General features: G+C 49.9%; 9 protein-coding genes across 9 annotated transcripts; 5 read left to right on the top strand and 4 right to left on the bottom strand.

The window, feature by feature from the left end:
• Window positions 1-259: 259 nt before the first annotated feature.
• On the bottom strand, window positions 260-1,330 carry PV08_03712 (uncharacterized protein; the record flags this gene model as incomplete). The annotated part of the gene is made up of 3 exons (XM_016378063.1): window positions 260-862; window positions 967-1,114; window positions 1,200-1,330. The coding sequence occupies 3 exons, from the start codon at window positions 1,328-1,330 to the stop codon at window positions 260-262; spliced, it is 882 nt and encodes a 293-aa protein (XP_016239633.1).
• A 913-nt stretch (window positions 1,331-2,243) lies between these two features.
• On the top strand, window positions 2,244-3,257 carry PV08_03711 (uncharacterized protein; the record flags this gene model as incomplete). Its single annotated transcript, XM_016378062.1, has 2 exons — window positions 2,244-2,277; window positions 2,341-3,257. 2 exons carry the CDS (start codon window positions 2,244-2,246, stop codon window positions 3,255-3,257), a joined length of 951 nt encoding a protein of 316 aa, XP_016239632.1.
• A 97-nt stretch (window positions 3,258-3,354) lies between these two features.
• Window positions 3,355-6,117, bottom strand: PV08_03710 (uncharacterized protein; the record flags this gene model as incomplete). Its single annotated transcript, XM_016378061.1, has 1 exon — window positions 3,355-6,117. One exon carries the CDS (start codon window positions 6,115-6,117, stop codon window positions 3,355-3,357), a length of 2,763 nt encoding a protein of 920 aa, XP_016239631.1.
• A 3,228-nt stretch (window positions 6,118-9,345) lies between these two features.
• On the bottom strand, window positions 9,346-11,157 carry PV08_03709 (uncharacterized protein; the record flags this gene model as incomplete). The annotated part of the gene is made up of 3 exons (XM_016378060.1): window positions 9,346-10,210; window positions 10,272-10,804; window positions 10,903-11,157. 3 exons carry the CDS (start codon window positions 11,155-11,157, stop codon window positions 9,346-9,348), a joined length of 1,653 nt encoding a protein of 550 aa, XP_016239630.1.
• Window positions 11,158-13,091: 1,934 nt separating this feature from the next.
• Window positions 13,092-14,879, top strand: PV08_03708 (uncharacterized protein; the record flags this gene model as incomplete). The annotated part of the gene is made up of 3 exons (XM_016378059.1): window positions 13,092-13,269; window positions 13,334-13,646; window positions 13,718-14,879. 3 exons carry the CDS (start codon window positions 13,092-13,094, stop codon window positions 14,877-14,879), a joined length of 1,653 nt encoding a protein of 550 aa, XP_016239629.1.
• Window positions 14,880-16,920: 2,041 nt separating this feature from the next.
• Window positions 16,921-19,204, top strand: PV08_03707 (uncharacterized protein; the record flags this gene model as incomplete). Its single annotated transcript, XM_016378058.1, has 7 exons — window positions 16,921-16,951; window positions 16,998-17,488; window positions 17,542-17,742; window positions 17,795-17,884; window positions 17,941-17,991; window positions 18,069-18,187; window positions 18,250-19,204. 7 exons carry the CDS (start codon window positions 16,921-16,923, stop codon window positions 19,202-19,204), a joined length of 1,938 nt encoding a protein of 645 aa, XP_016239628.1.
• A 475-nt stretch (window positions 19,205-19,679) lies between these two features.
• On the top strand, window positions 19,680-20,614 carry PV08_03706 (uncharacterized protein; the record flags this gene model as incomplete). The annotated part of the gene is made up of 4 exons (XM_016378057.1): window positions 19,680-19,767; window positions 19,838-20,184; window positions 20,217-20,334; window positions 20,397-20,614. 4 exons carry the CDS (start codon window positions 19,680-19,682, stop codon window positions 20,612-20,614), a joined length of 771 nt encoding a protein of 256 aa, XP_016239627.1.
• Window positions 20,615-21,436: 822 nt separating this feature from the next.
• Window positions 21,437-23,581, bottom strand: PV08_03705 (uncharacterized protein; the record flags this gene model as incomplete). The annotated part of the gene is made up of 8 exons (XM_016378056.1): window positions 21,437-21,570; window positions 21,626-21,789; window positions 21,853-22,386; window positions 22,463-22,717; window positions 22,775-22,843; window positions 22,899-23,162; window positions 23,270-23,299; window positions 23,355-23,581. The coding sequence occupies 8 exons, from the start codon at window positions 23,579-23,581 to the stop codon at window positions 21,437-21,439; spliced, it is 1,677 nt and encodes a 558-aa protein (XP_016239626.1).
• A 523-nt stretch (window positions 23,582-24,104) lies between these two features.
• PV08_03704 (uncharacterized protein) lies at window positions 24,105-25,956 on the top strand (the record flags this gene model as incomplete). Its single annotated transcript, XM_016378055.1, has 2 exons — window positions 24,105-25,370; window positions 25,426-25,956. 2 exons carry the CDS (start codon window positions 24,105-24,107, stop codon window positions 25,954-25,956), a joined length of 1,797 nt encoding a protein of 598 aa, XP_016239625.1.
• Between the last annotated feature and the right edge of the window lie 63 nt (window positions 25,957-26,019).

The following is a 26,019-nucleotide window of genomic DNA, read 5'->3' as shown; positions in this document are numbered from 1 at the left end:
CTATTTAGCTTGCTGCTACAGTGAGGAAAGCATAAAACACGGCTTGACAGCCAGCCATCTTGTGAGTTGGCTAACTACATAACTCGAGTTAGGACTCCGAGGTTCCGAGGCATATCTAACCGCAGAAACGCATGCGAACCTGAACGACAAACGGTGTGGGAGTTCCCTGACAAGTACCTATACCCAAGATAACCTCATATGTTCAGAAGGCAGCGGAGTATGCCTCTTGTATGGGTGAAACGAATACGAGTTCCGTCGCTCACTGGTAGACCTGGCCGAAATGCTTCTCCGCCACCTCCAGGTCATGCCCAAAGATCAATTGGGCGTTGAACAGGCGTTGCAGCCTCTTAGTCATGGCCGAACTCTTGATCCACGCCGTATGATCTCGAGCCAGCCAGCCCTGAGGATGGCTTTCCGTGTAGTTTTCCGCCGCGTGGAACTGGTCCGTGGTCCAGATGAAGGTGCCCGAATTCTCCAGGTTGACCTGCATTATCACCAACCCCGGCGTGTGGCCTGGACTGTGGTGGAGAGTGATGCCCTGGAATAAATCCAGATGGGGATCGGTGAAAGTGCTCCAATTCAGCTTGTCGAGGCTAATATAATGATGTTGGTAAACGCCTCGATCAGCCCCGGTGCCAACTGCCCAGCAGGCGTGTTTGAATTCCTCCTCGTGCACATAGATGGGCACATCAGTCCCTACAAAATGTTCCAGACCTCCCGCATGGTCTAGGTGAAGATGTCCCATGATGATTGCTCGGACGTCTCGTATATCGTTGCCCGTCGCTCGAATCGCTGCCGGTAATTTTTGTGATTCCCGATACTCGACGCGTGGGAACACGTCGGTCAGAGGAGCGCCCCATTCCTACAACAAAGATCAGAGCAAGGTCGCGTTAAAAAGCTGAAGGTCGTAAGATGGACAGGTGGTGGAGATGGGCTGTCGGGTGTTGTGGTCAAGACTCAACTTACAGAATCGACATCTTCAGCGCATCCAGTTTCGAACAATATGAGTCCCAATCCAGGATATTCGATCAAGGCCGCGACACATATCATGGTGCGTCTCTTATTCTCGGGATTTTTCTTGCTTAAAGTACTGGTATTGCCTCCTCGGAAAAACCTACGACCCACAACAGCGATTTTCAATCATTCATAATGCTCACTTCTCACCAGCAGAAGGAAATATGAGCATTGGGCTTACTCACCATCCTTCATCAGCCTCCAGTCGTCCCAAATCCAGTAAATGCATCTTTGTTCCCGGCGGACAGTTCAAAGCCGGAACACCGGCTCTCGGAAGCCATGCCAGAGCACCTTGATTGGAGTCCAGGTTCGCCATCTTTCAGAGCAAGTAATGCCAGACGCGTCCACTGGCGGAGAGAGTATTTGCGAAAGTTGAGATGGCACTTCGAAGTGTCGAACCCGCGCCTGTGTTTCCAGGATCAAGTCACAACCTTGGCCAATGACACTGTGGTTGGAAGGCTGGAAGGTTTAGGGGAAGTAGTTCGCCACAGTATATTCTTGTGTTTTGGGCCGTCGCTATCGTTCTCTACTTACGTGTCTTTTTTGCAGAATGGATTCATCAAGTCACCGAGAGCATCACCAGCGAGACCACGCTCCGCGGCATACCGCCGAGGTAAATGCCATGGGGTGGAGGCATGCTGATGATTGACATTCTTTGACGGGGACAAGGTGATGAACACGTCCGAGTCCGGGCTCAATACACCTTTTGCCAATCACCGCTTGAGGGGAACCGCAAGAGGACTCATGGATGTCTACATGCTCCACATCCACAAGTGGACTTCTATGAACTGCTAATCAGACCAACTAACGAATATTGGTTAGTGGCTGGTGATGGCCCCGTGTGCCTTTTGCCGTGCCCCCTTTTTCCCGCCTCTAACTCGCCTCCGCACTGTGGGTTTCATATCCCAACCAGACTACGGTTGCCGCGGAACCGCACTCTGTCGAGATAGGATAGATGAGTTCTCCAGCTTCACTGGGGTTGTGAGCAGTCCGTCAAAGAGCAGGGTTTTGTTCGTATCGTACGGAGAAGTTAGTCATACTTCTACGGCCTGCAGAAGTCCTAGTATGTTAGATAGTCCTCAGCACTGGAAATTATCTCGTACTTGCACCCGTATCGGCTTTATGCTTAACTTGAACATAAATGAAAGGGAAGCTAGATATCTACAAGCGTGGCAGGGAGTCTACAACGCCATCTGCAGAACACAATCCAAATCCAAGTGAGACACACCATGGAACCCCATTTGAAAACCGCCATCGTGACAGGTAAGAAGCTTGCCTCTCTCTTCTTTGCATGATGGTTCGACAGCTTGATGACCAGCCTTACAGGTGCTTGTAGTGGCATGGGCTTGGCCCTAACTCAGCATCTGCTCTCCAAGCCGGATTGGAAAGTCGTGGTAGCGGACGTAAGGCCGGAGCAATATCGAAAGATCGAATCAACGCTGAATCCGGAGCGACACATCTTTGTGCACGCCGACGTGGGATCATGGGAGTCGCAAGCCCAGTTGTACCAGAGGGCTTTCGATTGGAGTGGCGGACGCCTGGACTTTCTTGCCGCAAACGCAGGAGTTGTACGCGTGGAACCGCTGGCCGTAACCACCGTTGGTGATCTTGACAGCAAGCCGACCAAGCCGGAGATGCTCACCACCCAGATCAACCAGATCGGTGTCTACTACGGCTTGTTATGGTTTATCCATTACGTGCGGCGATCCAAGAAAGCCCACGCTGACAAGAATGGCGACTATAAGCCTAAAGCAGTCCTGATGTCGTCATGCACTGCCATCTACCCCTTCCCGTGCGCTGTCGAATACGCCATGACCAAGGCAGCCGTGCTGTCGCTGACCCGCAGCACCGCTCACTTCCTATACAAGAGCGATGGCATCGCTTTGAACTGTCTGATGCCGAACTACGTCAATACCCAGCACTATTCGGACGAAACTTGCGCCAGATGGGGCCCCGATTGGTTGACACCCTACTCTACCATTCTCCGGGCCTACGACGAGTTGATCTCTGAAGACGGCACTGTAGTTCAGGACGGCAAAAGTTCCGGAACGCCAGGCGTCATCAAGGTAGGTCAATCAGTTGAGTGTTCGGTACTCAATCTGCACTATAGACACGCGCAGCCTTTTGTCGACGAGAAAGCCGAATTCGTCATTCTGGAGAGCAGCAAGCCGGAAGGTGAATGGTTCAATACCTTCTTATCCCCTATGACCAAGTATAAAGCCACGGCTACCATTCAGAACTGAGCCCCCCGATCACGAAAAGCCTCTGAGCAATTTGGATAGTATCTGGTGACGCCACTTTGCCCTCAGAGATTGAAAGGACCCATCATTCTTGAGATGGTCAAAAGAAGGACTCTGTGGATGACTGAATGTCCTGCAAGTAACATAGCCTGGCCTCGCCACTCAAGGAGTTTGGGACGTCTGAATCAAAACAAGGGTCACTATAGCTAAGATGATCGTACAAAACTGAATAGTCATAGGTAGCACCCTGGCCCCCGCTTCGCCATCCGAGGCCGCCAGGCTGCGTGTGATGTGATATGTCCATCTTCAATTCTTGGAGGCGCGAATCCATGGAGATGGCGGTACACATGATGTGATCCGAACGACCGCCCAAGTATTTCAGGGCCTCAATGCAACCCGATGCATTTTCGATCAAATCCAGAATGTTTGTGTTTGTCCTAAGCCAGACCAGCTGATCAGGATTGAGACTGGGCTCTTTGATGCACGCAATCCAAAAGAGTAGAATCTCACAGGACCTTGTGATACTTTGGTAGAGTACCTCCGACCATGGCTCAGTAGTCAGTGCACCTTGATCAGCAAAGAAAAAGAACTTGTCCTCATGTGCACAGCTCATGCTGCAAAAGTCGGGCAGGATTGCCACGCTGGCTACTCTCGATATGGCATAAGTGTTATCTTTTCGAAGGCCCCAAACCAAAGCTGACGATTGGCGCAGCGAGCGCTGAACGGATTCAGATTGGCCAGTCTCATCAATGAGTTCGATATGACGAGCCAGAATCAGGCAAGCCAAATGCCAATGACTACATATCATGAGATACCATGACTTGAGCTTCAAGGACAGTTCGGCAAGGTGAAACCTACAATCCTCGAGAAATTCGGCATACTGCTTCGTCACATATTGGTAGATTTGGCACGTTTCCCCAATGTGTTTTTCGAGGTCGTAGGGGGCCGAGGCACAGGCTGTACTGGTCTGTATGACAGGTAACCTCCGCCAAAGAAGGTTCTTCAGTGCGAGGACCTCCTGCAGCACTCGTGCCGCCACCTCGTCCGTCCATGGCCATCGTGGAGCTGTCATGCCAAACTTACAGACCGATTCGGGAGCCAGAGAATCCCACATGCTCACTGCTCGATTTGCACTGAACACCGCCTCCGAAGCGGAATACCCTGACGGCTCCACATCCTCGATCTCAAAGACGGATTCCTGGTCCGGAATGACCGGAAGCCGGTCTTTCATGACAGCTGTTGTAGTGTCGCACATGACTCCGAAACGAAACATGACACTGAAAGCCAGATAGCCTTGCCGAGGAATGGATTTCGGTAACACGAACCCTCTCCGTGGAATAGAATCGGCCGCTTCGGTCGCCGTTGCAACTATGTCTCTTCTCCAGGAGAGAAGCTGTCGGACTGCAAGTACGGTATGATCAAGAGGACTGTGAGCCCCAGGCGACCGGGGTAAAGTGGATTTATGGTGAGTTGGACTCGTGCCAAAAGGGTTCTTGTCGGCAACCCGAGGTTTGCGAAACCATGAGAATAATAGCTGGGCGAGGATCACTTGAAACGATGTGAGACCCAGACAGCTGCGAAGCGCATCCTCAGCCTCGCGCTGCAATTCTTGCTGCAAAGGGGATTGGAATTCTCCAAGTTTTATCCCAGCAGTGTGCATGGCCCACTGATCCGTGAATTCTGCCGACTTGGTTTGGTCCGGTTGAAGCCATTGGCTGGCAAACGCCATGATAGCGTATGTGAAAGCATTTGAAGCTTTATCACTGTCTTGCTGACTGAGAGGTTGCCTGCGAAGCGGGTCGAGCATCTTGTCGAGATTCTTGGCCAATTGCAAGAAACTGAAGCCCCCACGGAGCGGGGTGTGGTCTTGCCTATATCGCCAGTTCCATCCTTGAAAGTAGAGTGAAGGGATGTTCTCAAAACTTTCGAGGTATATTTGGAGAAGCTTTCTGGAAATTAGACCTTTGGTGTAGCTCTGTACTAGCTGGAACTCCTGGCTACTGACTTGTACTTCCCTCGATGGAGTGGAAAGGGCTGTTGGAGAGTAATGGACAGGCTGGTAAACCGATTGATCTGCTACAAACGAGCCATGAGGCGCGCTTCGGATCTCTGCAGCATGACCTGGACCTGCATTGGTGGTTGTCACGTATTCTTCTATGCCCTTAAAAAGTTCGGTGGACAATGTATAACCGAAAATTGGTAGATGAGTGCGCCATGATGATGGTGACGACGACGACGACGACGACGACGACGATGATGATGATGATGGCGGTTCCCAGGTGTCAAAGGTCATCACAGTCCCTGCCTCGTCGAGCCTTTTCGACAGTAGGAAGCCTTCTTCTCCACTAACGTAAGTCGGAATTTCGGGCGGACTAGTCACCAGCCAATGAAAGGATTGAGGCGCGCAGTTGGATGTAGGAGCGGCCGTACCCAACAAATCGCCGGTCCAGGGAAGGGAACCACTGTCAATCGCTAAATCAGTGGAGCCCACATTCTGCGCATGGTGGCAATCTTCATGGCGGGAAGCCGGCTGAATTGTAGCGTCCATGGGCATGTCTCCTGACGGGCTCGCAGGCTGTGGACGCAGACGCGGCATCCTGAGAGGCTGCAAATCTTGTTCGTGGTGAACGAAATCGTAGTCTTTGGAGAACTTTTGTTTCAGCCTTTCCGGTAGTGATCCACGCGGGAGTTGCTGGAGCCAGTTGAATGTGCATTTTCTTTTCGATTTCTGGCAGCTTGAGCAGGCCACCGCCTGTGCGGCACCACGCTGCAGCGGATTTGCACCATTTGCCACCGCATCACAGGCCCGTCGACCTTGGCGGCAACGGTCGCAGCTCTGATATTGCTTTCTCGGCCTTGCCATATGGTTATGCGTCCTTGTCGTCACCATGCATGTCTCAACCTAGGCCGTTAAGTAACGTAGGATCTTGCGCTTGGAGGAGGGAATAGGGCAGAAGCACCTTTAGGTAGTTTTGGAAGGCTGCCGAGGAACAAGGCTCGACCTAACTCACCACCGTCGCCACCCCTCGCTCGCCCACCCGTTGCGGGGTGGTACTCCGTACTTTCAGTCCAAAGCGGGGAAGCTATAGGCATATCACGTGCCGTTTTGTGGTTTTCTCCGTGTCAAGATGCGGTTCAACTAAGACTGTCATTGGCTTGATGTCGATGCCACCGAGAGTGTGGGACGCGCCAAGCTCTTTAGTCACGAAGTCTTTTTCGATTCAGTCTCGAATGATGGACGATGCGGTACCGCCAGGGCGGTAATTGGCCGATCAGGTTGTGTGACTACCTCGGCGACTTTCAAAGGATGGGAAGTAATGCGTAATGGCCGACACAATAAACACCGGCAGGATCGACACCAAGAACTTTCACAAAGCTATCGCCCTTGCTCCTGTAACTGCAAAGGCGACGGGTATTGGAACTACCGTGGCATTATCGACAAATCCAGGGTTGACCCCCGGTAAGATGAATTAACTTATGAAAGATTTTTCGAGCCCATAGCTATTCTACGTACAGTAATTTCCCTTGTTCTCCTCCCTAGCAAAAAACCAAAAGAAAGGCCGAAGAGTAGCCTGAGAGGAGGGAACACGAACCAAACAGAATCACCCCACCCTAGCACTTCAAACATTCGCTGTCTGGTTACACAGTGAATACAGAGGGATACGGTAGCTAAGACCCGTAGACTCTCCGTTCTTTTTTTCTAAATATCACTCTTACCGTACTGTAAAATGATCGCACTCTTTTAACACTAAAAATACTCGTCTCCTCTGACCCTGCATACATTCCAACCGCTGAAATTACCGATAGACTCGGTCTCGGCGTTGCTACAGTAGCGTGACTTCCATTCCACGATTTTCGTTCCACTAACAGAAAAATCGCCACTATCTCACTTGTACCGTATCGTATCATCGTGAAATTATCGATTCTTAGATTTTTTTTTTGATTTTTCGTCTGTCTTGTTTGAAAGTTCATCTTGAACTTAATTTTGGCTCATCTCACTTAATATCAGCAAAGATTATCAATTATGTTCTGTTGTTCGTTGCATTGAGGATTCTGGATCAGGATGAGCTTTCGAGCCGCATTGTAATGGTCGCTCTATAAGTCTGAAATTACATATACACAGGCAGAATAATTTTGGGAAACAGAGAGTTCCAACCCCATGATTTCACGTCTCAAGTCACAGAGAAGTTCAATACCGGCTATCGTGATTTCCTGTCGTTGTTGAATATCGTTTCTGTGAGGATGTCAGTCATCAGCAGAATAGAGTGAGATTATCCCTTCCCCAGCTAGAAGTTTTGAACTCGGAACGCCTGTTCAATACAATAAGCTTGAGTTGAATGGTGAGCAGGATAACGACTCCGTTGATAACCCGGCGGGTCTGCAACAACGAGTCCAGTTTAAGCATGTGTACAGGCACTGTCAGGACTACCAGCTTACTACAAGGTACAGGTGCCACTACTCTAAATACTCATGACTAGTTGAATCAGGTGGCCCTCAAGACCTTCGTCGACAATGTTTGTAAGCAAGATATACTCTGCCGAGACCGTGGCAGGGCTTTCGGACGAAGAATTAGCTAGGATCGCGGTGAGACGCCTCAGTGGTCGGCGAAGAGAAAGCAACTGGAAGATTTGCGACAGAATTTGGAGTTCGAGTCTCGTGGATCTCCGCCGCACATCTACGACTCCCGGATTACGGATGCGGATTGTTGGTTTAGCTCGACCAGCAGGGGAGCGTGAAAGTACTGGATCTCATCCTTTTGTCTCTGTTCTGGTGCCACGCTTTTACCCTCTCAAGAGCCAGGGGTTTCCTCAACAGATCTCCCATCGAATTTGGCATCCTTCCAACAAGGGCCATTGTCATTGTGAGCACGATGGCGAATCTAAATCAATTTCGATACCTTTGAGATCATGTCTCGTGTTGGATCAACGGGCAGACGTCAATCTAACATGAGCTTCCTTGTTGGTCGCCTATATGTCCATGAAATTTGCAGACCAGTATTGTTATCCGTCTCTCTAGTACCAATAAGACTATCTAGTAACACTAATATAGTCATAAAGTTAACTATCGCCAAGCACTTTATCGTGTGACATGTTGCTTAGGAGCCTAGCTAGTGACAGTACTAGCCTATGTAGCAACAGTAATATGGTCGCAAAATAAAAGATCGTGATTCTGTCGTGCGATATGGGGTAAAAGGGGTTGCGCCACGAGTTAGTTATGGACTGGTATTTTGAACCAATGATCTGGTGTAGATCTTAACTGGTCAACACCACGAAAACCTATCGGACTTCTATAGTTCTGTAATATCGTCTTGGGCAGCTGACTGGACGCAGACAGTCCCACTTTCCAACCATCAAGTCTCTACTAGTCTCACTAACCCCTAGCACCATTATTTAGTATTATACCTTGCTATTGAGCGAGCGAATTAAAGATAATCTAGCTTCAATGCGTGCTACAGCGCTCATTCTCTTATCATCCATCTTCATTTCAAAAGATAGCGAGCCTAGCGAAGGAATTCGTGAGGGTTCCGGGTACAATGGAGAGATTTGATGGTTCTGATTGTCCAAAGCTCAACATCTTTCACCAAACAGAACGTGCCCCTCTGACAGTCTTTTTTTCGGTCCTAAACCCACAGAAACGAGTCCGATTTCTGGGAAATTCTCCAGTGCAATTCAGCTATGATTCCTTGCGAAAGATGGGCCCGAAAGGTGGGCGAGCTACTTTAGTTTTGTTCTAGTCCCAGTGGACAGATTCGAGTGTGGAACTGCGTGCCCAGCGTTGAAGAACGAGGGGATCAGTGTGGCAACACCAAGAGTCTGCCAGAGCCTTTGAAAAGAAAAGAACGTCAAAGAAACCGCTGCAACAGACGACCAGATGGATCAGAATTATGGTGCAGACAAGAAAGCAGAACCAGTAAACAACAGAGCTGGGGGCAGGCTGGAGTCTCGCCTTGACGAAAGAACCACTTTCAACATCCGAATCGACATATTAACCGAACATAGGAGCCAATTTAGCTCTAACATTGAATAGAAAGTTTCGTGAATAGAGTCGTACTCCTATGCCGGGTTCGCTTCCTCCGCTGCCGAGCTTTCGATTACCCAAGGCAGTTTACCTCCGGCAGAGGAAAGGTCTGTGGGTATTGACCCAAAGTCCACGATGTGACTTCTCGATATCGAGCCAGCATGCTAGCATCCAATGGCTGGGGATGGGACAGAGACCAGCGCCTGTCAGGGTGAAGGAACACACCAGATGCCATGATGTTCGCATTCGGGTCATAGAGCTCTGGGTATTTTTCAAAGAAGTCAGGCCCAAGTCGGAATCGATGGGGTCCATTGTCCATCCCCAACAGCTTGAAAGCCTGTAAAGCGAGTGTTTTTGACTGGAAGAGAACGCTGGTGTTGGAAGCTGGGAGGGAGGATTTGTGTTGGGTTCCCTCATTTATATGTTCATTATAGGGGTCACTGAAAGATTTGTCAGTCGCTATAGCGTCTTGAGCCGAACAGGCCCATCTCGAAAACCGTGTGGCAGAAGGTAAATTGGGGCATGTTGTTTCCGGCGACATTGCCTGTACCAGGTCCCAAACCGACACATAGCCAGGAGTCGACGAGAAGCCTGAGACCAACTTGGACAAATCGATCTCCATAACATAGCTTGACGCTATTTCAAAAATGAGATCGTCCAATCTAGGGTTCGCGGAGTGGTATGTGATTAGTGCGTCGCGGATTGAAGGCCACGGCATCCAATCGATAACTGCAGGATATGAGACAGAAAGCTGCAATTTTGTTGGTCGATAGTAAGGTGGCACCTTGCACAGACTTTGCGGGCTGGGGTTTACTCGCCATTCCATGAGACTAGTCAGATCAGGCTGTACTTTCAAGTAAGCATGCCACGCAGTCATGGTCTGCCACGACATGGTGACAAAAGTCGAGAATATGAGAGATACTGCGGCTGTAAGATGACTGGAGGAATTAAAGGTCAGCTATAGTCTCCATGGTAATAGCTAGGAGCCTAAATGCTTACTCATCAAGTTGTGGAGGGTGACATGTAGACATGTTCAGCTTCAGGAAATACTCCATGGAGCTGATGTGATTTGACAGCATTGAACTTGTGGAATGTAACTGACCCTGAGGCCCGTTGAACAAAATCGGGCCTGTTTGAGACGCCACTGCATATGACGTCGGGCCAAACCGTCTCAAGGTGAAAGACAAGGGAAGTTGAGAAACCGGATCGCCCAGGTTGGTCTCGTTGGATGGCGCACATTTCCCATTTGCAAGTAGGACCGGGGATTTTTCATTTGGTGGCATACCAGTAAGAGTATTTGACTCTTTCTGAGACTGGATCGAATTTCCATAAGCGTACGACGGAATGTCAAGCCAGTCTGTATCAATTACTTGACTCGGAGGAAAGGTGGTATCGAAGTCAAACATATTCTCGCAACCAATGTGTGCTGCAGCTGCCGGACTTGGCATCCCGACGAGAGGGTAAGGCGCATCATGAGAGCCGCTACCCTCTTGTGGCATCGGAAGAGGAATATCTTTTGCGGGTGAAGCTTCCTCCTGTATGCAAGAAGTATCGTCATTGATCTTGAGGGCAAGTCGGTTAGTCGCATCGATGCGAGATCTGTATTTGTTTGCATTAGGCAAATACTCACCATCAGATCAAGATATTTGGCCGTAGAGTCGATGAGAGCTTTGAGAGATACCTGAAGGCTCTCCATCTTCTTGTGATTGTCGAACAAGCGCTGACGAAGAAGAGTGTTCTGCTCCTCCAGTTTGGAGACACGCTCGCTCTCTGACTCTGGGAGATTCTCGAGGCGTTGCTCGAGTTCCTTGATTCGCATCGCCTGTCGAGCTCGAAAAGCTTTTTGTGACAGGCGATTTCGTACTTTTCTGTCTTCTCGGTTCATTTCGATGTCGGGGTGATGTGAGGTTACGATCTTCACTCTAGGTAGGATTGCGTAGACCCGTGAATATCGTTCCACCATAACCTGGGGAGGTCTTGGTTGATTTTATCCGCAGACGCTCCAGCCAACCCTGAAGCCGGGGACAACCCCGCGCAGAGCTACGGTAATCTTTCGGTTGATTTTGGTCAAGTGTATTTCTGAATATCTGGGGATTGAGACGAGCGACCCCACAAAACCGCCTGGACGGAATCGTGAGGCAGGAGAACAATTCGGATCGAATCCGCGGGAGAGAAGCTCACCAAGGTGTTATCATGATTGGATGAGGCTCGGTAGGTTTCCGTGGCGGTAGGAGAGAAACGCTCGACATGGCTCGTGTGGAAGAGTACTGTTGGAGTTGAGATTGATAATGACGCCATCACAGCCTTCGGAGGGCGAACGGAACCGAGCCGAATCGATTTGTAATAAGCAGCTGATGCGGTGCTGCCCGCTTCCGAAATTTTGATTGTGTCGCTTCCGAATCCACGCTTCCTGGCATTCTCACCCTATATCACGCTCGTCTGGGGCTGATATTGCCGAATCACGGCGCACGCCCACCATGAAGATTGTCAGGACCTTCACTGAGAATAGCGCTAGGGGTAGTGATTGATATAATGTAGTCTATTGAACAGTCTTCTGTAATAACGACCCATCGCTTGAGGAGCGAAGAAGTCGTCTCTCCCTCAATCAGCTCTCCCTCAATCAGGAGGGGAAGGTTTCTTTTAAGCTTCCCCTCTACTTGGAAGTGCACTCCTGGCTATGCTAGATGGTACGCCTCCTTGCCTCGTCCTTTGCTCACAGGGTCACTGGGAAAAATCCGATTCGGGTGGGGATCTAGTGGCTTGTGACAAAGGTCCACATCATTGCATATCTTCAGTGCAAAGAAGCGACCGTGGCGGAGTGGCTGAGCTGCGAGAATCAACAGATGTGGGCTGAGACTGAGCAGAATCCGAGCCTCGATTATGGCTTTCAGACCAAGTCCAGTCTACATGGACCAAGCTCGAATCCGTCGCAGGTCATGGGTTTGACACTAGGCAAGGTCCTATGTATGTCCCTACATTATGTAGCTACTGTTGCGCACTCATATCTCGCCCGCCCAATCGGGACTAGCATCGTTCACAACAGTGCCAGTGCTCGCGGGTTCCTCTGTAGTTTCCCTTCGCACCTTAGATAAACGTAGTTATTTCTATCAATTGGGCTTCCTGGTTGGAGAGCAACATAGCTACACAGAAGCTTCCTCTCATAGCAGACAAATCAATGCCGCCTCTTGTTCTCGCCTTGAGCCTCCGGGTCATGCACAACATTTCGAAGCCTCGTCCATGATCATGGTGGATCACAATGCCAGAGAAATAGAGGCAAGACTATGGGAGACCATATGAGAGGAAGCTAGTCAGGTTCCACTGACTGTTCACCTCAAGTGCCATGCACACAGTGCAGTTTCCCTTGCGGGAAAGGACACAAGCTTGTCGCGAGATTCCTCACTCAGACTTTTCTGACTGTACAACCACTGCAGCCAATCATCGGTGGCGCGGCGCTTTGGCATTTCACGAGAACCGCGTCAGGGCAGAACAACACGAAGCTTACCGGCAACAATAAGCAATATAGGCACTGCTGTTGGGTTCTGTGCTCCGCAAGTTCCTGTAAGTTCTCACATAGTAAGGTCACTACGCGGGGTTTTATGGATGGTGCGGGTGCCCCGGAGCTCAGAAGTCGATCGCTCGACCAGAAAAGGCGTCCTAGCCCAGAACAGGTACTCGAATGTCTTGGATACTGTATGGACCTTGCTGCGAATGTATGGTATATATACCGTCTGCCGACAGTAGGAACTTTGGAACAAGATACCCAGGACTGCATTTGAACAACTATACGCAGAGTTCGACCACTAGTAACTACCCGCAACGATGATGCAGTCCCACTTTGACGCTTTGGTGGTAGGCGCTGGCTTCGGCGGCATCTACCAACTTCACAAGTTTGTCAAGCTTGGTCTCAATACAAAGCTGATTGACATGGCCTCCGACGTAGGAGGAACTTGGTATCATAATCGGTATCCAGGAGCCATGTCAGACTCCTACTCTATGGGTATGGCTCACCTGCCTGGACTTTTAAGTGAACCTTCACAGTACTAACATTATGTCTATGCTAGTCTATCGGTACAGCTGGGACAAGGATGACCTGGTAACATATCCTTGGAAGAACCGCTATGTTCATCAGCCAGAAGTGCTGGATTACCTGCGACATGTTGTCGAGCGTCATGATCTGCGCAAGTACATGCAGTTCAACACAGAGCTTACACGCGCGGAGTATGACGAGGGTAGCAATCGCTGGGTTGTTCATACATCAACTGGGGATATCTACACTGTTCGATACTTGGTAACAGCTCTGGGTATTCTGTCTAGGATAAATTTCCCAGACATCCCTGGCTTGAAAGCCTTCAAAGGGGAGATATACCATACAGGGTAAACCAAACCTTGACTGCCGTTCCTACGTAAATCAGAGAAGATGTTAACCTTACTATTCTCTCACACAGGAAATGGCCCGAGACCCACGATTTCAGAAACAAACATGTCGGGGTGATCGGAAACGGGTCGACAGGCGTTCAGGTGATCACCGCTCTGGGCCCTGAAGCCAAATCCCTTGTCTCCTTCCAACGACGACCACAATACAGTGTACCCAGCGGCAATAGAGCCTTGTCCAAAGAAGAACGAGACGACATTAACGGTCGGTACGATGAGATCTGGGAGTCCGTACGTAGCAGTATCAATGGCGTTGGTATCCCAGAGAGCTCGTGCCCGAGCTTGAGCGTGTCTGCCGAAGAAAGAGAACGAGTTTTCGAAGAGGCATGGCAAGGCGGGAACGGGTTCCGCTTCATGTTTTCGACATTCAACGACATTATCACCTCCGAGGAGGCCAACGAGGAAGCTTGCAAATTTCTGCGCAGAAAGATAAAGGAAACGGTCAAAAACCCGGAGAAAGCAAGGAAGCTTACTCCGACCGAGATCTTCGCCCGACGCCCGATTTGCGACAGCGGATACTTTGAACAGTTCAACCGGTCTAATGTGGATCTCGTGCTCCTCTCGGAGAATCCAATTAAGACTGTTACTGAAAGGGGCATTCTCATGCAAGATGGCACACACCACGATCTAGATGTCATTATTTTCGCCACGGGCTTCGATGCCGTTGATGGAAACTGGACCCGAACCACCATCAAAGGCCGCGGCGGCAAGAGTCTCAAGGAACACTGGGTCAAGAATGGAAGTCCAACCTCACTCCTAGGGAGTTTTGTACCCGATTTTCCCAACATGTTTATGCTCTTCGGTCCCAGCAGCCCTTTTGGCAATGGCCCTACAGTGCTCGAGGTACAGGTCGACTTCGTCATCGACGTCGTACAGCAAGCCGAGAAGAGCAACAAGGAGCATGCCGACAGTTCTACCAATGGCGTAGCTGATGCTCTCACTCTACGAGGCCCAGTAATCGAAGCATTGCCATCGGCGGTGGACGTCTGGGTTAAAAAATGCGAAGCCGCTGCCAATATGACTTTGTTTCCCAGACTCGATAATTGGATTTTGGGAAAGAATGTGCCTGGCAAGACTCCTTCGGTCTTGGTTTGGCTAGGAGGCATTGGCCAATTCAGGAAGTATCTACAAGATATCGCTGAGGGCGGGTATCAAATCTTCAGACCATTTTCGTAGGTAGCGAGCACCTCACCTGATACATAGAGTGGACTTCACTCGTCTCCCATGCTTCGTGGTCATGTGGAAGTATTGAATCATTTATTCCACCCAACCAAACACAAATCAACACAGATAGCCTTAATGAGAAGTCAAACCCTCATCTCTGCCGCTTTTTGTTCACTCGACAAAAACTCCGTGTTAAGAGTTCGCGCAAGGAACTTACCTAGCAAAATTGTTAGTAGACTATCACGAGTCGCTAGAACCCTTATTAAATGGGCGAGATATCTAGCAATCAATAAGCAAAGGACAACAAGAAGAGGCACACCCCTTGCGCAACGTCTTAGACTCCCAGCTACGCTCGGTAGAGTTAATCGAGGGCGAAGGGGAGGGTGGAAGAGGGGCGAGTTGACGAATCCCACCAAACCCAAACTTCACAAATTTCGGCACAATCGTTATGGGCTTGTTCAGAGTCCACTCGTAGCGCACTGCCATACTTTTTCCATTGAGCATGAACATCCGCTCCATGCTCCGGAAGCATCTACACCACTTTCTCTTGAGCACCAGCTGATATAGCAAAGTAAGACTTACACGCGTTTTCAATTGCCGCTTACCGATTGGTGCCGAACTAATTCAGTGGTTTCTAAATTTGCCCTGCATTAATAAGGATGCCTCAAGGTACAGTAACTTGAGCTTTTTGAACTAGCCGCGTTGAATTTAAACTTGTTGAACAGGCTGAGATGTGATGGTGTCATTACAACTTCCATACTCGCGCCGAACGCCTCCGGAGGAACTCCGTCGCCTAGAACGCTCATTATTGCGCATTTCGCAACACTCAACCCATTCATTTCACAACTATCGAGTCACTCATTGAACTATATCATGTTGACAGCAAAATATAGGCCATTCTATTGCCAATTATCGGAGCGCTTGTTGCAACCACTCAAGTTCACAAGGAAAGGCCAACTTGCGGCCTGTGATGCGGCAACGAAAGAGGCCTCAATTGGACAAGAGAATAGTCGCTCCTTTTGCCTATATATATCATAGTCCTCGACCTCCTAGTCATCGAGGTCAGACTCGTCAATACATCCCATTTAACTCCCATTGTGTGAGCGTTGCACGACAAGAGGTGTCAGCAGCCTTGCACCTCCTCTCCGGCTAACCTCCCCTTTCTCTCTGGGCCGCCGTCACAGCTTGGTCCACAGTCTACAAGTAGGCCAACGTGTAACAGTCATCACTAAAGTAACTCACAAACTTAATCTACTCAAGCTGTGACCAAATCAACAAGTGATACCTTCCTCCTTGGAAGGTTGGGCCGCTCATGGGTGGGGTTTGAGAGGCGGGGGTTTCGGAGAAGCCCCACACCACACACGCTGCCGCAAGGCACAAGAGCGGCGCTCGGCGATGTACATCGACCTGAGGTTGTCATTGGTTCGGCTTATGCTTCATGAGAGTCCACCAGGCCAGTCAGTATCTTACTAAGACGGCGTTTGATCACTTGACCCAGACTCGCCAATGTCTGCCCGACACCTTTGTCTGAAATATCAGACGTTTTAGCTTCGACCAACCTAAGCCTTGCGGTCTCGTCTTCTAGTTCAACTACCGGGTGTGATCCATTCCAAAAGTTGAGCTACGAAGATCATAATGCCTCGCCCGAAGGCTACCGAAAAGCGACAGCTTCATTGTTCGTGGTGCCCTCAGGTATTCTCAAAGCAGGAACATCTGGCACGGCATGTGCGATCCCATACGCAGGAGAAACCGTTTGCCTGCAATGTCTGCCATAAGGCATTTGGTCGGAGGTAAGAATTCACTCGGATACCTAGCCACAAGTTACTCTTCCGATGCACGAGAGTAACTTTCCTGATGCAGCGATACCCTTCTTCGGCATGCTCGGGGTCATAAGAGCGCCCCAAAGGACCGGCAGCGAGCAATCATCGCAGTGCCTGTAAGCTCACTTGACCATCATCGCGAACCGGAACACGAGTTCGCGTCAAACTTGGTAGACAGGACTGGTGCCCACGTAGAATTCCAGCAGTCGATGAATGACGGAGATGCTATTGAGATGGCTAGTACGCCCTCCCCTGCCTTTAGAGGTATGTCAAGTCTACATAATTAGTGACGCTGCTGAATGCGCTCGAGAATTCCTTGCACCTTCCAGCCGACATGGTGCGGACTTACCGACAAGTGGCGTCGGCGACAACCTGTGGTTCACGGACTCGTCGCTTCCTGACTTGAATAGTCTCGATCTCCTCAGCGACACCAATATGAACTGGAACACACTCCCAACTTTGTCTCGCACTCCGGTATCGCTGGCGAGTCCTAAGTTTGACCTACATGCGATTAATTCAGCTATAATGGAGGCTGCACCAACCTCTTTCCACATCGGAGAAAGTCTCTTAAATCTTGAGAACCCGGAACTGAGATCCACAGATTCCCCCAAACCATATTCCTTAAGAGAACAAGTTATCCGTCGACAGTGGTTCACATACCTAGAGTCAGATAATTCTCAGTCTTTGCACAGAGATAAGGTGTCGGAGCATACCCAAGTCGATGCTAGGTTTCGAGATGATTTATCTCAACGATTACAATTCCAGACTCCGTATGAGCCGCTCCCTTCGACGGATTTTCTGGTATGTCTGAAACCTGGGTCTGCGGCAGTCTGCACTTGCACTGACAGAGATAGAACCTATGTGTCCAGACGTACTTCAATCGCTTCAATCCTATCTTCCCGATTGTGCACGGCGCTACCTTCAAACCATCCGCCACGAGCTCTTTACTCTTATTGGCAATGTGCGCCGTTGGAAGTTCATTCCTGGCTTGCCCTCAAGCTACCCGGCAAGGTCGGAGCATATTTGAGCGGCTCAACAAGGCCATCCTAGCCTCCGTTTGTGATGACTCTCTTGAACAAGCAAATCAGCCGGACTGATGTGGAACAGTGGGAGACAGTGATATCGCGAGGATTGTCGGATGCTCTGTCTCTGATTCAAGCTAGTTTGATCGTGCAAACTTTCAGTATGCTATCAGGTGTAGGTATCTGGTACTGATTGTGTGGGTTACCCGACGCTATTCTGACCGCGCGTAGACCCCTGCAAATCTGCTATTGGCACAGTCTTTTCATGGGACCATCATCACTGTAAGTCATGACTGCACACCAGATCAGACCTGCCTTCGAGCAAAATCAGGGTGGAATTACTAAACATGCCGCTGCAGTTGGCAAGACGAAGTGGGGTATTCCTTTCAGAGCGCTCTGAGACGTGCAATAACGACGTTCACGACCAGGGTTTAGACATATCTTGGAGAAGATGGGTTCAAGAGGAGGAGCAAGCAAGGTCAGTCTCTAAAGAGCTCGTTTTCCATTACTCCGAACTTAGACAGATTTCTTCTCTTACAGGGTATCAGCTGCGCTTTTTATCCACGACGCCGAACTCTCCCTTCTATTCAATACAGAACCTAGTATGCGCCATGTTGCATCTAAACTTCCATCAATATCTTCGAATACTGAGTGGATGGCTCCGACAGCAGAAGAATGGAGGAATGCCCAAAGGAAATCGGGTGGTCTTCATGGCGTATCGGGGCGCGAGCAGGCTGAGGTCTCGAGGCAGAGCCACCTTCCAGTTACTGACAGAACCAGACCGGATCGGACGTCGTTCCGAATATATTGCGAGCTAGAAGGGATTGCTGCTTCGATAAATACAGCAAAAGAGCTTGATGCACTATCCAGCACAACCTTCCAACTGGAGCAATCGCTATTGCAGTTCCATAAGAGCTATTTGAAGCAACCGATTACAGTTGCTCGCGATCCGTTCTGTCTCGGCATATTGTGGCATTCTGCATTCATCTCTCTATTTGCCGACCTGAACCGGCTTGAGATGGCAGCTGGAAGAGACGGGCTCGAGCGATCGCAGATGCATACAGCATATGCGAAGAGCTGGTCCCGGTCGCAAGAAGCAAGACGTTGTGCGTTGCATGGGATGATGATACTACAGAAAGCGGAAAGTATGCCCATTGGTGCTGAACCAGCAATCCATGTGCCACGTGCACTCTACTGTGCTGCGATGGTATGGTATTGCTACACGGAATTCGGGTGGGGTGAAGTGGAAGATACACCAAGGCCCCTTGACGACGGCCCCGAATTCGAAATGCTTGGAATTGATGCCTCAAGCCTCCTCGTCGAAGCCCACGGTTTCAGGACTTCTCGACCTTCGAAATTAGAATCACTGACACTTGTCTCACTGATTGACTTGCTCCGACGCATGGGACACTCGGAAATCTCTGATCGGATGGCGACACTAATGATATCCATTATCCATGGACATCCAGATGGGGAGTCTACTGTACCAGGTTGAAGAGTATTATGCAACAATCGTCCCGTTCTTAAGTGTTCAATGTATCTGCACGTTCTGGCATTCAAACACTGCAAGGATCGCTGCAGGCATACGCGAATGCTTCAAAGAGTTGCGCCAATGAACAGGTCAATCAAAAACATGATCCAGAGTGGAGGCAAAGATATCGTCTCCCCAATGCCACCATCTTTCCCATCTTCAATTTGTTGAGGACTATGGCGGGACGACCCCCTCTACGGCGTTCAACGCTCATTCTGTCCCACAAGCTCAGCCACCGCAATGGAATGGGCAAAGATGATCCTCCATATTGAGGGATGTAACCCATTCCCCACGTAATTCTTGAGTATATTATGACTGCTACTTCAGCCGGAGAGTATTCAGACCCCTGTCGCAACCAATATTACTTGATTCCCTGCGAGAAAACCGTTTTCGCAAGCATATTTCTGTATCTCTCACAAGCGGGCGAGATTCGAAAGACATGACTTCTCACTCTCCACAAGCTTGCTGCTTTAGCGGCTTTAGACATGAAGGAACCCCAAAGGGCCATTTTGAAACTATTGCGAATGGTAAGCAGTCCACACTACAGGAGAGTGAGCTATTGGCAGGGAGACTCATTGCTCTCTACCTCTGTCGCAGTGCGAGCATACATTGCATCCCCTAAGGACCAGAAGCCTACACACGCTGTATTGCTATTGAGTGACGTTTTTGGGATTTACGTCAACAGCCAACTACTCGCAGATGATTTTGCCGCCAGTGGCTATCTAGTAGTCCTTCCTGATCTCCTGGACGGCGATGCTATGGACATTGGAGCTTTTGAAGCTGGACAGATCGACATCCCCGCCTGGCTCTCCAAGCACGGCAGCGACACTGTTGATCCCATCATTGACAGGATCATCAACCACATAAGAACATATCTAAGCATATCGAAAATTGGCGGGGCTGGCTACTGCTTCGGTGGAAAGGGACGTGAACTGTCTGCCTTCGTTTCTGGCTATTATCTCTAACTAATGTGCAGTACGTCATTCGCTTCCTAAAAGCTTCCAAGCTCGACGCCGGCTATACCGCTCATCCATCCTTTGTGACAGACGAAGAACTCGAGAGGATCGGAAAACCTTTGTCCATCTCCGCGGCAGGTATGTAATCCATGCATTTAGGATCACACGTGGCGTGTTGCCCTAACGCTTCGTGTCTACAGAGATTGACAGCATCTTCACCACCGAGCTCCGTCACAGATCAGAAAGAATTTTGGCTGAGACGAGTCAGCGGTGGCAGATAAATCTCTTCAGCGGCGTGACACATGGCTTCGCCATACGTGCGGACCTCAAAGTGCCTCAAAATAAGTTTGCTAAAGAACAGGCTTTTCTGCAGAGTCTAGGCTGGTTTAGCAGCACCCTAGGGCAGCCGGACGTTTAGAAATGGCATGATCTCCCCTTGATTGTTCTGTCTCTCCTTGTGTGGCTGTTTTATATGCGTCCAAATCTGCGAAATCTTTCAAACCATTAGTCCTCAGAAGACACCAAGGCAGAGGCTTTTGCGTGCCTACCTGACCTAGGCCGGGCTTGCTCCTCGTCGCAGGAGTACCCTTGTGCTTCGCAATGCGGTGGATCGTGAGACAAACCCCACCACACATCTGGTCGAGCTGTGTCGCTTCATAAGCATGGGTCGATGTCTCGTCCTAGAAACGGGTTCGAGACGATGTGGCACCGCTACGGGACAGTTACGGGAACCAATAAGATGTCTGTCTACCCCGGTCCTTAACTAGAATGGAAAGCAAGCTTTAAAGGGGGATGCCAAGCGTAAACTAATGTACCGCCTCAAGAGTCCACAGTGCTCGCGTCAATCCCCCGGTTTCTTTCCATCTCCTTCCCTGCAGGCTTGTGGTGGTACGAGCAGAAACACATCTTGCACAACGTTGCCGCGCTATACTAATCCCTCTCTGGATCAGGCACGTTAACACGCGATCTGCGGACGACGAATTCGTGGTTTGTGACAACGCTACGACGGCCACCCAGCAACTCTCATTGACAGGAAGGGTCCAACCTTGTCGGACGGACAGCCTGCAAGTTCATCATCCCCGAAGACCAAAGAGACCAGGTGAGGCAGATACTAGCCCACGCATCACGCTTGAGCAAGGGTTGACATTTGATGGATACTGCAATACGGTGACGAGCAAAATATATCCCAGAATGAGAACAAAATATATTGATTCACGCTTTGTCGTGTCGGCAAGAACCCTCACTGCTTGAGGTAATACGCTAGATCACCACCATTTGCGTCCCTCAAAGTCAGGCCATTTCCCAGATACCGAAACTCGTTGGCTGATCTGTATGAGATTTCGAAATCCTCACCCCGAATATTTTCCAGCATTTCTGACGAGGTTAGCACAATCAGATGCGGTGGAAAGGGTTCAAAAGGAATCTATACCTCTGAAATGCATGGCACTTCCGGCGTGCAAGGCAGTGATATTGCCATTAATTGTGCCGTTCTTGTACCAGCTCCTGCAATTGCCCGCCCACACAGTGCGCGAGAGTAGTTCTTGGGACCAGACGTTAAGATCATCTACCACTTTAGGTTTGACTGTTATCGACCTACAGATCAAGTCAACACCTCACTGCTTCCGAATATTTTGTGATCGCAGAGGTTGAACTCACTTGATATCTTCCTCAGCGATCTTCTTACACCATTTCAATATGTAACTGGACATTTGGTCCAGAGCACCTGGTAAGACTCCATGTGCGACAGGCGAGTTTGGCCCGGCATAGACGAAGTAGTTGGGGTGATCGACGGCGCAAATGCTGAAGTACGATGTTGGATTCTTCGCCCAGGTATCTTTCAGCGAAGCGCCGTTTCGGCCGATGAGGTTCCATGAAGGCCTAAAACTGACGTCGAAACCGGTCGCGGTCACAATTAGATCGAAGTCTTCGAGTCCTTCTTCCGTGAGGATGCCCGTCTCTGTGACTTTCGCGATGGGTGACCAGAGGCATCTGACGTTCTCTTCCTGTAAGGCCTCGAGGTAGCCGTCCCCTGGAGTTAGCCGGCGGCAGCCCACAGTGAACGTGGGCACAAAACGGTCGATCAGCTCGGGTTTTCTGCCTAGACGGCTTTCCATGATGTCTCTATACGTCTTCGCCATGGCCTTTTGCTCTGAGGTCCCCATCAGCATGGCACGGAAGAGACCATTGAACCTGTGGAAGGTCAAGTTGTCATTCGTCAGTCACATTCAACAAGAGCATGGGCTGCCACCAGCGACTGGGCACATACCCGTGTTCCATCTTCTTGCGCAGCTCAAAAAGGCTGCTAGGATCTTCCCTGAACTGCTTCTTTCTCTCTTCCGAGTAGACCTGAACTCCGCCCTCGCTGTACTCTTCCAAGAAGTTCGCAGCTATCCAGGTGGGACTGCGAACATAATTAACCACCTGTTTGGCCGTCTTCTGGAGATGGGGGACCAGTTGGATCGCAGAGGAGCCATTGCCGATAACGGCGACCTTCTTGTTGGTCCAATCGTACAATTGGTCCCTGTAATTGGTGGTTAAGCGACGTCATTTGATGATTTTGTTCTAACCCCGTACTTACCACGCAGCTGTATGGATCAACTTCCCCTTGAAGTCATGAAGTCCCTCAATGTTCGGCCACGTCCACTTGCTGATTTTCATGTGAGCTCATGGTCATCAAGGCATGCAACATATCCATAACGCACTTAAGAAATCCTGATGCATTGACGAGAATATCGCACTGTTCTTCGACCACTATTCCTTGGCGGTCGATTTTAACTTTCCATCTTCCATTCTCGTCATCCCATACGGAGTCTGTGACTTTCGAATTGTACGTGACGAACTGCTCGAGATCCCACTTGACGGCAGTGTCTTTCATGTACTGCCAGATTTCACGGCTGCCAGCGTAGAAGGTTGACCAGTTGGGGTTGGGCTCGAAAGGGAAGACGTACGAGTCTGCGATCGTTGAGCTTAGGTGAGCATTGTTTGGTAATTTAAAGGCTTACGGGCTGGAACATCGCTGTTCGAGCGGTCAGTGTCGAGCATGCATTGCGCATACAATAGAGTCTCGACTTACCATGCGGCACCAGGGTAACGATTTTCGTACCTCAAAGAATGCTGTCAGTCCTGAAGCTGCAAGATTCCTTGCCATGTTTCCTTACCATGTTCCTCCAAGGTCGGGATTCTTCTCATAAATTTGAAAGTCGATGAAATCGTCGTACTTCATGTCATATCTGATCTTGTACGCTAACGTCAAACCTGAAAAACCGGCGCCCAGGCAGATCATCCTCAGCTTGCGCCTTGTGGACAGCGGTTGCTCCAGGATCGGCACCCAATTATCAGGCTTCGGCTGCCCCGAAGTACCTTCTGAAGTTGCAATGTATGCCATCGTGTGGTGAGCGATTGTACAGAGAATTGATCCAAGTTGTTTACACAGACAAGTACAAACTGCTCTTCACACTTCGTTCTCGGTGTTCGAGTCTTGATGCGTAAAGTGTGAGCTATATATATATATACATTCCGGTAGCTCAAACCCTCTGGCTAGTGCAGCACTCACAATATGATCAAGTCCTTGGCTAAACCTGAGGTCTGACTCAGCCCGTCTGGAAAAACTACCGGCGGTGGCGAGATGGATTTGAGATTGTCATACTCTACGGGTATTCTCTCGTTAGCAGCTCGTTTCACATCTGCTGAGTGTGGGAATTGTTTCCCACTGTGTGGGGAATCTTATCCCGCAGTTTGAGAGTGCGGGAGGAGATCAATCCCACGGCAACGGGCCCTTTGAAGGGATAAAGAAGATACAAAGTGGTCTAAGACCTGCGCCCATGTACCTAAGGCTTCACTACTTCCACTTATCGGAATCAAAGCAACCACTTCCTGCCCATCCGAATCTGTATAGATTTCAGTTCGATATGCCTACCACTACAGAGCAATTGAAAGCTCAGTTTCCAGACTTGATATGGACGAAACTGCCAACACCTGAGGAGCATCCCAAATACTTTTACTATGGCTTTGCCCCAGGAAAGAGCTTACTCCCCAAGGGTCATACCCGCTTTCCTGGTCGTTTGGCCTTTGCTTCGGACGTGGTCTTCGATCGAGACGTCTCCATTCCTCTTCGGGACGGAATCAACATTTACGCAGACATCTTTCGCCCGGTCCACGGCGAAGATGAGGGGAAGGTCCCTGCCATAATCCCCTGGAGCCCGTACGGGAAGACTGGCACAGGAGTGATGCAGTATGAAAACATGGCGCCGTTCCGAGTTGGCCTTCGTGAGGATCAGACCTCTGGATACGAGAAGTTTGAAGGACCTGATCCTGCGGATTGGGTGAACCGAGGATATGCCATCATCAATGTGGATGCACGTGGTGTTGGGAACTCAGGAGGTAACGCCGTCTTTTGGGGCCAACAAGAGGCCGAGGACATCTATGACACTATTGACTGGGTTTCCAAGCAGCCGTGGTGTAATGGTTCAATTGGCATGTGTGGTAACTCGTGGCTTGCCATCTCACAGGTCAACTTTGCATCCAGACTGGAGCACCCGGCACTCAAAGCCCTGGCGCCATGGGAAGGCCGGACCGATGTCTATCGTGATACGCTTGCGCGCGGCGGGAGGCGACACAACCCTTCTCTTCATCAGTTCCTCATGGCTGGGTTTGCAGGACCTAATTTTGTGGAGAACATGCCTACTATGCTCAATAAACGTCCCTTCTTTGACGAATACTGGGCTAGTAAGTACATCCATACCGAGAAGATCAATGTCCCGCTTTACATCACTGGATCGTATTCGTCTCAACTGCATAGTCGAAGCTCCTTTCATACATTCCGCACGGCCAAGACGCCGCAGAAATGGCTGAGGGTGCATCCTTTCCACGAGTGGTATGATCTCTATCGCCCCGAGTCGGTGGATGATCTTCAACGCTACTTCGACCATTTTTTGAAAGGCATCGACAACGGATGGACGAGAGATACTCCAAAAGTGCGCCTCTCTCTTCTCGGATTCGAGACTGGAGGGAGCAGTGCAAAAACAGTCTCTGAACGACCGGAGAACGAGTATCCCCTGGCTAGGCAAGTGCTGAAAACCTTCTTCCTCGATGCATCCACGAAGAGGATAGAGGCGCAACCGATTGGCGAGGAGGCTTCCGTCTCACACATTAGCAATGACAACAAGTCAACCTCCGTAAGCCTCAACGTGAAACTTTGCAATGAAATGAATTTACATTAATACGATTCAGGACTTTACACTCACTTTTCACGAGCACACCGAAATCGCGGGGTATGTTAAAGTCCGCCTTTGGGTCTCATGCAAAGACCACGACGACCTCGACATTGCGGTCCACATCCGCAAGATCTCAAGGACAGGCAAACCACTTGACCATCTCAACTATCCCTGTCCTGTGCCGATTGAAGAGGTGCCAAGCTTCAACACCTCCAAATGCCTGGGTCCGCAGGGATTCTTGCGCGCTTCGCACGCCGTGACCAAGGTGGCAGAACGTTCCACAGACCAGGAAATTTTCTACCAACACGATCGACGCGAGCCGATCAAGCCCGGATCGATTGTGAAAGTGGAGATCACGCTCTGGCCAATGGGCATGGTCTTCGATGCTGGCGAGGGCATAATGTTGCGTATCGGTGGCCATGATATGATATACCCAGAGACTGATAAGATCATTCAATCTCCGCTGGAAGACAATGAGAATGTGGGCGTGCACACCATTCATGCGGGAGGACAGTACGATTCTTCGCTAGTTCTGCCATTTATCTAGAGGAGTGGATAGCGTACAATTGAAACCACGAGGATAGTAACGCTTTATCAATGTTGTCTTGTG

The sequence above is a fragment of the Exophiala spinifera genome (assembly GCF_000836115.1).
Source record: "Exophiala spinifera strain CBS 89968 unplaced genomic scaffold supercont1.2, whole genome shotgun sequence".
Lineage (NCBI taxonomy): Eukaryota > Fungi > Ascomycota > Eurotiomycetes > Chaetothyriales > Herpotrichiellaceae > Exophiala > Exophiala spinifera.
This window is presented reverse-complemented; position numbering and strand designations above follow the sequence as displayed.